Source organism: Lepisosteus oculatus, chromosome 10 (assembly GCF_040954835.1).
Source record: "Lepisosteus oculatus isolate fLepOcu1 chromosome 10, fLepOcu1.hap2, whole genome shotgun sequence".
Classification (NCBI taxonomy): domain Eukaryota; kingdom Metazoa; phylum Chordata; class Actinopteri; order Semionotiformes; family Lepisosteidae; genus Lepisosteus; species Lepisosteus oculatus.
This window is the reverse complement of record NC_090705.1, coordinates 29,882,630-29,894,741: the sequence shown is the minus strand read 5'-3', so window position 1 is coordinate 29,894,741 and position 12,112 is coordinate 29,882,630. Positions and strand designations below refer to the sequence as shown.

Genomic DNA, 12,112 nt, shown 5'->3' with positions numbered 1-12,112 from the left:
CTAACCCATTTCAAAACAGTGAGGATGGTCTGGTCCTTGTATGGGCTGCGGAAGTATTTATGGTCAGTCATGTGGGCCGCAAGCTGTAATAGATTGGGGACGTCAGCTATACACATTAAAGAATTCCATGGAGTAGTATCCACAGATAATCATACTGTACATTAACTACAGTGTTAGCATCATTCTTGCAAACTGCCTTTATCTAGATGCCATTATTTACAACACTATTATGCAACCAATCATTAAAATAATTCATTTTAATTAAAATGTTCTGAACGGCGCATATTGAATACACCTCAATAGAAAATTGCAATATTAACAATTTAAATATATTGATCTAAATATGGTGCAGACCTATCAGCTACAATGCATCTTAAAATTAAAATCTAAAATATAAAATCTGCTACTACAGATGCAGTGTCAAAGAATGCCGACATGGTGTGATTAATTAATTTTTCATTTAGTGGCCAGGATTGTGTTGTGAAACAAAGAAACAGGCCGGGAGAGGCCTACTAAAGGAAAAGAAAGTGTGGAAACATAGTGCACACTGCCGAAGAATTCCCATTACAGCCTGGCCATCATAGAAAATTGAGAGATTGGCCATTGTGGAATACTTTTTTGGTTGTTCCGAGATCCTTTAAAATTGCTTGGTGGCATAGTCTATTGCCAAAACAAAAATAATTATCTTTTATTTGGGTCACCTGCCCTTGACAATAGTATTTCATTTGGAGTTGTAGTAGCAATATGGTAATAGCATCCTTGTCGTTAGTACTGTGTGTGTATACAGTAGTATGATTAACACACGAGAGCACAAATGGGATGATAAACATTTAACACTGTCCTGATTTGTCTGACAACTACATACAACTATAGTACTTTCAGAATTTACTGTGTAACCTGGCAGATTTAGAGAGTAGTGTAGTACTGCATCAGATTATTCAAAAAATAAAAAAGCTATGATGCATAGCTATCGGGATACTGCATTGTCTACACCTGTATATTGAATGACACTTCACACATTCTAGAGGGCTACATCTGTAAATATGGTCTTTGGTCCAGATGTTTCATGCTTTTCCTACTTTTTTAGTACTTTGGCCCTGACTGATTCCTTGCTTTTCTTATTGTCCTTACACTACTTAACTAATTTTAACCCATTAAATTTCTCTCTGAGGCTAAAGATTCACCTTGACTTTTAGATTGCAACTCTTCTGGTTTCTTATCCAGGTTCATCACATTACCTGCCCTTTTTGCACAACTAATTTAACACTTAGAAATCATGGATGTAATTAAATTATTACAGAACAAATGGTAATGATTAGCAAAATATAAACACATGTTATTTAAAAGACCATGGAAATTACATGTGCATGTTAATGTGAAAAACATCTAGCTGGGTAGAGAGGCCAAAGACAACTTCACAGAAATGATGGTAGAGAAACAGTGCACAAGTTTAAACATTCAGAACCATGAAAGATGCAAGGGTTTTACTAAGGTAGGGAGACTCAATATACAGTAGAAACTATGTATGAGCAAACCCTCCAGCTGGCAAGGGAAACCTGTATCGCTTCTGAAGTCTTATGTGATGATTAATCACAGTTGAACTCATCTGACTATTAAAACCGATATTACCTTGATGACCACCATATTTGAGTTATTGTCCCAAAAGAGAACTGGAATTTAAATATCTATTTTATGTTTTATAATTAACCATTTATGCAAAAGCAGTGTTCATACTTCACACACATCCACATACTGTTAAGGAATTACACTCACCATTCTTTTTATAAAACATGATTTCCCCCTTGAATTCCTTCTTTTCCTCTAAGGTCTTGTCAATGTGAAGAATTATCTGTTCATTTGTCTCTGTGCCATACAGAAACTTACAGCTACAGCACTTTTGCATGACTTCTGTTCGCGCAAATCCAGTTAGTTCACAGAAGCCATCAGAGCAGTAAACGATTGGGAATCCTTTAGACACCTGTGCATTCGCGAGAATGAAGTTACTGTCTGAAAAGGAACAAGGACAGAAAATTAATATATCACAATGATCATATTAACTGCACTAAGAGAGCCATTGTGAAAAAAATGGTAAAATCAGATAACTTAATTCTTCAAAAAAACATTCTCTACAGAATTGTAAATTATTTGAAACTATATGGTCTCCAAGGAAAATGATGTAACAAATAAAAAAAACAATAAATACAAAAAATTGTTCCATCAATTAAAAAACAAAATTTGCAAACAGAGTAGTGTATTGCTTACTGCATGCTTTACCAAAGTCACTTATTATTAATGTTAAATTAATCATGCTGTTATGATTGTCTAAACTACAGGTTATATAATTGTCAATTGTAAAGCACTGTATTCCAGAATTCAGTATTCTTTTTAGATTGTGCAAAACTGGACAATGACTATAATAACATAATTCTTTATGCATCTGTATGATCCTATTTCTGTCTAATAACTTTTGTTCAGGAGATAACCATTAAGTCAATTAAGAAACATATTGATTATGATAGAGCTTACTTTGGCCCATATTAACCCTCGGAATAAATAACTATCTGAAAGCATTGCTCTAATTGTACTGTACATATTATTGGAATAATATACTGTAATACAAACATGTACCTGAGTTGTTTTATTTTATTCAGTTTGACTGACATCTTTTGTATATTCTGTTATGTTTGCACTAAAAATATTAAAATACGAATTACTTAACAAGATGGAAAGTCTAAACAAGAAACAATGAGAAAGAACATTCAGGATTTAAGTTATAACTTTAACATGAGTGTTTGATATTAAGTAACTGGTTTTATCATTACACTGAAGTTTTAACTGCCCCTGCATTTACAATTATTAACCCATCTTGTTTGGCAACATTTGTTTAAGAAAGTAAAAAAAATATATCTTTATCTTATCTGATGCATGCATAGTAATATGAAAGAACTCTAACAAGGTGAAGGAAAATTTAAATAACACAGTTTGTGGATTTTTGCAATGAAAGGAAAGGTGAAATTGACAAACTTCTCATTAAAAATTAAATGTCTTCCACATAATTAATGCTTTCTAATTGCTCACACTTGTGGTACCTCTCAATTATTTACAATGCAAATGCAATGAATTACTGTATTAACAGCGAATAACACTTCAAACTACACTACACTACACCATCTCTGCAGTTGTGACATTATCAATCATCTCCCGGCCAATCAGCAACCAGACCTAAAGTTAAAATACCTGAAGAAGTTTTGACTCCATTAGTCACTCCATATTTTTGACTCCATATCAGTTCAACTTTTGAATTTTTTTTTAATTTTGTCGTTGCGCTTCCTAAGTCCCTCACCAAAAACCCACCTGCATCCAAACCCATCCTGAATGTTACACCCTTTTACCCCTAGACACCTGGGGTTGTAAAATTATTTAATGGTATTGAAAGATCATCTTCACCCCATTCTGCAACATTTTTTTCCTGCAGCGAGGGGTGTCTTCCAGGATGACAATGATTCCCTCAACAGAGCACATGTAGTCGCCTAATGACTGTATTAGCATGATACTAACGTTATCTGTATGTGAATCAGGCATGAGCTGATAATTTTTAATGTGGAAGAATGATGTCGCATTTTGCAGAATTCAAGATGGTGGTAGATTCTATGTATGGTGCATCCAGTGACTTTACATTGGTGTTTCCATTAGATTGTCTGTTACCTGTAGTTTCAACTTCTGTCCTTTGATTTCTATTTCACTATTACTCTGCAGAAGTCTGCTAAATTGACATTGTCAAAGCATCTGGGGATTTTGAATTTCCCATAGCAGTCCTTTCTGTTCAAGACAAAAATGGTTCAGCCCCTTCATCCTGTCGAAATACAGGTAGGACATTAAGCCTTGAAATGTATCTGGTTGCTCTTCTTTGGACTGATTCCAGAGCCACATTATCTTTTCTATTATGTGTGATCAAAACTGTGCACAGTATTCTAAATGAGGTCTTACCAGTGTGTTATACAATTTTTGCGTAACATTTTATAATACTGAAAAAAACAAAGGGTTTTTTCAGCAAACAATAGAGCCTTTAAGTATGTTTTTTATATATACTGTATATATCTGTGTTTCAAATGTGCAATTAATGTATCTTTTTTCTAAATAATAAAAAAGTGAAAATGCTAAGGTGCAGGATTAGATCAACTGGATTAAGTTGCCTCCGAAGTTTCTGAGTATACAGTGAACGTGTTTTACTCCTGCTTAAATTAGTGTAGTTCCCAAAGAATGACTCATTATTCCCAGATACAAATTTATGATTTTTAAACAGTTCAAAATGGTAAAAGAACAATATTGCATATGTCACCTTTGAAGCCCAAAGTCACACATACAGTTTACGGCTATAATAAAGCATTTCAGATATATCTCAAATACAGTTTAAGAAATACACAATATTGCTGTTGCTCGGGTTTCACATCCTAAACCTGTTTGCAATAAGGCCATAAATCGCAACATCTTGTACAGAGACTTCCATTTATATATATTTTTATAACCTAGGAAGCCTGTAAAGGGAGTATTTATTGGACTCTTTGCTTATTCAACTTCAGCCTTTCATCTTTTGTGTACTCTCATTTTGTTGTTGATGTCTATGTGAAGCTAATCACAGAAAACGTGTACCTATTTCTCTTCAAACATCACCTATTGTAATAGTTCTGAAACTTCAGAACTTACACAAACATTCCTATAGACAGGTAAGGTGGGTTTTTGCCATCTCTAAGCCACATTGGTTCTGACCTATAGTAATATATATATAGATAGTCACTGCACTGAAATAGGCATTTCACATAGCACTATGTTACTTTTGAGCTTGAGCCATCATTAATCATCTGTGTGAAAAGGACTTCAGTGTTCTTCTTTGCTTTATCTTTATTCACAATAAAAAATGAATTTGCCTTCTTGAAGAAAAATCAAATTTCCTCCTCTTGACAGTAAAATAGGTTTAAATAATCGGTCTGGGTATATTTTAATTACAAGATTAATTAAGATAAACTATTTTGTGTTCATGTATGCCCACTTTGCTGCATATTATTCAATTTATTTATATTATTGGACCAATAATAGTGGAAAAATAATCTCAATCTTGATACCAAATTCTACTACCACGACTGTATTTCATTAAGATATATTACATCTTTGTTTCAAAGAATCAAGTGTTAAATTGCAAGATATTGATTCTGAAGTCACAGCTGCTGATATTTTGTTGTTATACTGTAACTATACTGAGTTGTTTAAATTACTGACAGTTTCATAAAGGAGATATAAACAATTTTGATGTTTCTTCCCACAAATACAGTGCAAACTCAATTACCGTATATGCTGAGCATAATGCATGCAATGTTAAATAGCTTCATTTGTCAGAGCTAGAAGCTTTCATGCCTTCCTCTCAATGTCATTATATTTAAGTTTCACTGCGTGAAGCCTCACATCCTTCTGGCACCTTTTGTCATTATTCTCTATCACTGGAGCTCCTGCTCATTTTCTCAGTGCCCATGCCTTCTTCTGTTTTTTTATTCGCTTCTATACCTGTACATAGAATATGCTACTCTTTTAGGCTGCTTTCTCATTCACCTTTCTAGCTTTTGCCATTCTGCTGGCCTCCTTCTTGCTCTGGGCGTTTTCTCCATTCTGCTACCATATCACATCGTACTGTACTGAGTACCAACAGGGAATCATTCTCTCTTGGGATCTCTCTTCCCAATTTATTTCTGGAGCCATTCTCCACCTTCTCTGTTCACCCCTTCTGCCTTTGTCTATTCTTCCTCCTCATAAACCACTATCACTTCTTACATATCTTGACTGTTTTTGCTAGCCTTCCCCTTCCTTAACACACTGCCTCTTTATTTAATCTCTTAACCTAACTTTAGTTCTGTTTTCTTTCCTTAAGTATTGACTATTTATTGACTACAATATTGCGTATTAGACTTTGTCTCTTATTTATCCATTGCTGTCCAAAATGTAATGTGTTCTTTGCATTTAAGATACAGTACATTAACAACATACTAGAGTTTGTACAGAAATGTATCTGAGTATGTAATGAAGTTAGATTAAAAGATAAAAGAATGATAATTTAATGGGAGAAAACAAATTATATATTCAGGTGGGGACACACAAGATAAAGATGTAGAGATCGTTATGGGCAAAACTGTGAAGAGCTCAGTAGACTCAGTAGGCATCTACACTTCCGGCGCCGGAAAGATGGCGACGGTTTACAGAAAGCTCTCTCGTTGTTTGTCTGTTTAATGTTTATTTATACGTTAATACTCTTGTTTTGTGTTGGACGCTCAATGTCTGTCATTACTTATGATAGACAAACGCTTTTAAACCTGAGGATAGACTCCTTAATGTCATCAAACAACTTTTTTCACGTACCGGACCCCACCTGCTGGATCGGTCAAAGATGCGGCGAACAACAACAACAGGTGGGCAGCAGACGCCGGGGAAGATGAGGCGGCGTACTAGCGCGACTACGAAGGCGTCCGCACAGACCACCGCTGCCGTCTATTTTGTTAGCTAATGTTCAGTCACTGGACAATAAGATAGATGAGCTACATTGTCGGATCAACGCGGAAAGGGACCTGAGGGATTGCTGTGTTTATGCCTTCACTGAAACCTGGCTGAATGCATGCGTCCCGGACACCGCCATCCAGCCAAAGGGGTTCACCGTTTACCGCATGGACAGAAACCACCAAGCAACCGGCAAACACAAAGGCAGAGGCCTTTGCTTCCTGGTCAACAGCAAGTGGTGCACCGACGTGAAGGTAATCTCTAAATCCTGCTCGCCGAATCTAGAACACCTGACCATAAAATGTCGACCCTTTTATTTGCCGAGGGAGTTTTCCGCCACTATTATCACAATCGTTTACATTCAACCTCAAACCTGCGTGGAAGCAGCACACAGCGAACTCCACGACATTATCAACAAGCACGAAAACTCCCACCCAGAAGCCGTCTCAATTGTAGTTGGGGACTTCAACCACTGCAATCTGAGGAAAGTTCTGCAAAAATACATTCAGCATGTCACTGTACCGACAAGAGGAGGAAATATTTTAGACCACTTCTACACAACAATAAAAGGGGCATACAAAGCGCTTCCCAAACCGAGTTTCGGTAAGTCGGACCACATCGCTCTCCTGTTGCTTCCTGAGTACAAACAGAAGCTGAAGACCTCCCCCACTTCGAACAGGTCAGTGCGTTGTTGGTCTGAGGAGGCGGAAAGCAAGTTAAAAGACTGCTTTGATAGTACAGACTGGGACGCATTCAGAGCTCCTGACACAGATTTAAATGACTATACGGACGCGGTCACCAGCTATATTAAATACTGCACCGACGTTTGTGTACCAGAAATGAAAATTAGGTCATTTCCCAATCAGAAACCGTGGTTCAACCACGACATTCGCAATAAAATAAAAGATAGATCCACCGCGTTCAAATCGGGGGACAAAGAGCTGTACAAGAAATCACGGTATGCATTAGAAGAAGCCATAAAACGCGCCAAATGGAGCTACAGAGTGCGGCTCAAAATGCAGTGCGCTGACACCCGGAGGCTGTGGCAGGGATTACAGTCAATCACAGGCTACAGGGGCTGCAGCCAGGAGATTGACACGAACAACGCATCCCTGCCTGACGAGCTGAACCACTTCTATGCCCGCTTTGATGCTCTGAACACGGGCACTGCTGAGAAGACCCCAAGTGTGCAGGGCGAGTTTGTTCTGAAACTCTCAGAGCAGGACGTGCAGAAGACTCTGAGCAGGGTGAAAACCCGTAAGGCTGCAGGGCCTGATGGGATACCACCTCGCGTCCTGAGGACATGTGCAGCCCAGCTGACCACAGTGTTTACAGACATCTTTAACTCCTCCCTGTCACAGTCCATGGTCCCCACCTGCTTTAAAAAAAACACCATTGTTCCAACCCCCAAAAAGACAAAAGTGACATGCCTGAATGATTACCGCCCAGTAGCATTAACATCTGTGGTGATGAAATGCCTGGAAAAGCTGGTGTTGTCACACATCAACTCCTCCATCACAGAGTCCCTGGACCCCCTGCAGTTCGCCTACCAGAACAACAGATCAGTGGATGATGCTGTCTCCCTGGCTCTGCATACAGCCTTGGAACACCTGGACACTAAGAACTCGTATGTGAGAATGCTGTTTGTGGACTACAGTTCAGCATTCAATTCCATCATACCCTGTCAACTGGTGACAAAGCTCAGGGGATTAGGTCTGTGCAACTCTGTCTGCAACTGGCTGCTGGACTTTCTTATCGAGAGACCACAGGTGGTGCGGATGGGCAATAAAACATCAACACCACTCACCCTGAGCACTGGAACCCCACAAGGCTGCTGTCTGAGTCCAAGGTTGTACTCCCTATTTACTCACGACTGCACAGCAAGACACAGCAATAACCGCATCATCAAGTTTGCCGATGACACCACTATAATAGGACTGAACAGTGATGATGACGAGTCCACTTACAGGGATGAAGTTGTACAGCTGCTTAGGTGGTGTCATAGCAATAACCTGGACTTGAACATAAAGAAAACGAAAGAGCTAATAGTGGACTTTCGGAGACACAGGCCACACACTCACAGCCCACTCAGTATTGATGGAACGGAAGTGGAAACAGTCACCAGCTTTAGGTTTTTGGGAATTCACATCTCTAAAGATCTAACCTGGACTGTGAACACTGACTCTATCATGAAGAAGGCTCAGCAGCGCCTTTATTTCTTGAGGTGCCTCAAGCGATGGGGGATGCCAATACATGTGTTGGTGAACTTCTACCGCTGCACTATCGAGAGCGTCCTCACCAACGGGATCACCGTGTGGTATGGCAACACCTCTTCACGAGAAAGAAAGGCACTGCAGAGAATGGTCAATATGGCCCAGAAGATCATCGGCTGCAGTCTCACCGAGATTAAACAGCTCTATGAGGACCGCTGCCGTGGTAGAATTCTGGCCATCACAGAGGACAGTCACCACCCAGGGCATGAGCTCTTCACCCCACTGCCCTCAGGCAAGAGATATAAGAGCATACGGACACTTACCACTAGATTCTTCAATAGCTTCTATCCACAAGCAGTGAGACTGGCGAACACATTTAGCCATCCCCCTCGGACCACACCCACACCATCACCATCTACCTCATTGTAATTTATTTATTGTACGTCTCCAGTCATTGTTTACACGTCTGTATTGTTTACATTCAAACTGCCTGCATGTTTACTTGCACATTGTCTATTGTTTGTTTGTACATTGTCTTGATGCACTGTTTGCACTTTGTTTTGTTTTTTACACTTGTTTTACAATCGAGAGACTTTCTGTAAGTAAGAATTCCATTGTACCAGTACCGGATACATATGGCAATAAAGTTCAAGTTCAAGTTCATGTTGATTTACAGTACCAAGTATGTAATCACTCCAAGTGAATGCACCAACTAACGATACTTAATGAAAATGACAAAGAAAGGCGCCTCCATCTAAGAAGAAGTAAACAATATCATTAGAGAAATACCAAACTGCAATCTTGGTCATTTGGGAGAATTAGTCAGTGGTAGAAAATGTTGGACTTTAATTAATATTAATAAGAAACACAGGCTCAGATCTTTATATGTAGAAAGAATACAAACTGCTAGGTTTGGATATCATTCATCCTGAAATGTTCAATTATGATGGTAAAAACAAAACACGCTCAACTTTTTGCTCAAAGAGATTTGGGCAAAGAATAACTGAAGAGTGGACTCTTGAGGCCATTCAATTGCCAGAGAAAGGTGATTTAAGTAACTGCTGAAGCTGGAGGTGCGTAAGTTATGGGCAAAGTGTTATAACTGTTCTTTTACACTGAATGAGATGTGAACAGTATGCTTTGTGAACACTCTTCAGACAAGTCAGATTGTGCTCAGATATGATGATCCCATTGGGCAAATTATTAAGAACACAATCCAATTTCAAGGAAGCTTGGCAATATACTGAAGGAATGTTATAAATTTTATAAAAACTAACAAACTGCTTATAACCCTGGCAAATGGAAGCATAACAGGGGACATCTATAGGTCAGTGGAAAAGTACAGCTCATGTCTTAAATATAGTAAAAAAGGAAGTAGAATGTCTTGTTTTGCAAATGTAAGCAATAACGACAGTCTCAATAAGGAGTTGTTTTCCGCTATCTAAGATTGACTGAAAACTGATGATTCATGTTAGGGATTAGGTAATCTATGTTAAAGGTAGGAAGTTTGTCTGTTACTGTATATAAAAAGCGCTGAGCAACATCTTTCGGAGAGACTAGCTTTTACAAGCTGATCTCCCGTATGCATACGAATAAACAGCTCTTCTTTCACCAACATCCGAATTCTGTAATTTTAATGTTTCTACAATTTGGTACTGCGAGCAGAGTCCTCCTAGCTGAGGGGAACTCCCATTGGTCAGTGGAGAGAAAAAGTTTGGCACCACCAATGAATGAGGTAAGGACTCCTCTTTTCTAAAAAGTCCCTTCTCCTCTCCATTCCACTGAATGGGATTTTCTCAAAGCTGTAGCGAGGACTGGGTGTTGGAGACAGGGGGTTTGTTTGAGGCACCTGTCTGACTGTGCAGTAAAACCAGGACTCCACTGGTTTGCGCACTGTGTGTGGGTCACAATAAAGCCAGTATTCCTCCGGTTTGTGCCCCAGGTGTGCAGGGCACAGTAAAGCCGGGACTCCACTGGTTTGTGTTCCAGGTTTTGTGCGGGGCACAGTAAAGCCGGGATTCCACCTGTTTGTGCCCCAGGTGTGCGGGGCAAAGCCACGTTTCAGTGGTTTGTGTTTTTGTGGCCTCCCTGGTAGAAACCTTTGGTGCTGCCTGGGTGGTGTAAAGCTGCACAGTAAAGCCAGGACTCCACTGTTTTGTGCAGTGATTTATGGTGCGCAGTAAAGCCTGACGTGGTTTGCATATCAGGGCCAGGCAGGTTGAGATAGAGGGGTTTCGGATAATACCCCACCCGTCTGTAGGGTGCACAGTAAAGCCCGATGTGGTTTGTGTATCAGGGCCAGGCGGGTTGAGATAGAGGGGTAAATTTCGCAATAAAGCCAAACGGGAGTGCGTGGGTCTGGGAAAATGAATTGGTGTAAAGTTAGGTTAATGGAGGTTTCTGACTGGGTGTCAGAGAAACAGAAGTTAAAAGATGTAGAAGAAAAGCTGAAAAAGAAATATGGTCTGTCTGATGGAATGAGGACAGAACCAGGATGAAACAATCAAATAGAATCAGATGCAAAGGCAGAAGTTTAACAAATAATTAACTGAAATGAAATATATATTTATTAATATATATATTTTTATATATGCAGAAAAAAAGAAAAGAAATAGAATGCCTTAAGAGAGAATCTGGGTGAAGGGTGGGAATTAGTGTGGAGATTTTTGAAAGAGCATTACCCACTAAAAACAGATTGGAGAAAAGTAACAGCATGTCAGCAGAAGGAAAGTGAAGATGTTCCAGATATATGGATTGTATCCCCAGGGTTAGCCAATGAAAAGGAAGTGAATGAAGATACTTCCACAGTAATAAAACAAATTTACTTGAGTGGGTTAAAATCTGATGTTGCCAAAAATGTACAACTACAGTATGCTTTACTGATTTTATGGAGAGTGGAGACAGATTTGATTTAATAACTGGTGAAGCAGGTATGCAAGAGCGTGAGCGTTGCATATGGGAGGTAAAACAACTCCCAAGGAGGAGAAAAAGGAGCTGTCAGTTTGTCGCAATTATAGTGCGACCCCAAAATTATACCCAGATATAAGACCCCTTCAAGGAAATAATTAGGACTGGGATAAAAATCCTGATTGGCAATATCCAGATGGGGGGCGGGGGGTGTTAACTAACCCTGTGGGAAAAGGGGGACAAAACCCCATGATAAAACTACTAATAAGCTGGTGTGCCACTACTGCAGTTACAGGGCATTAAAAAGAGATTGTAAGAAAGAGGCTTGATTTGACAGTTAAAGAAGCTGAAACGAGAGCCTTGAAATAATAGAGCATGAGAGCATGAAATAATAGATTTAAACTAGGAAACCCCCTTAGTAGCCTCCCTTAATTTATTTTAGGATTTAAATAAAA

The 12,112-nt window shown here is 39.1% G+C and overlaps 1 protein-coding gene across 2 annotated transcripts in view; it reads right to left on the bottom strand.

The window, feature by feature from the left end:
* The window catches only part of kcnh8 (potassium voltage-gated channel, subfamily H (eag-related), member 8), a 134,081-nt gene that overhangs the window by 75,294 nt on the left and 46,675 nt on the right, over positions 1-12,112 (bottom strand). For both annotated transcript variants that reach the window (XM_069195068.1, XM_069195069.1), the window contains exon 2: positions 1,774-2,007. In XM_069195068.1, the coding sequence (XP_069051169.1) occupies positions 1,774-2,007 (234 nt within the window). The remainder of the gene's footprint in view (positions 1-1,773; positions 2,008-12,112) is intronic.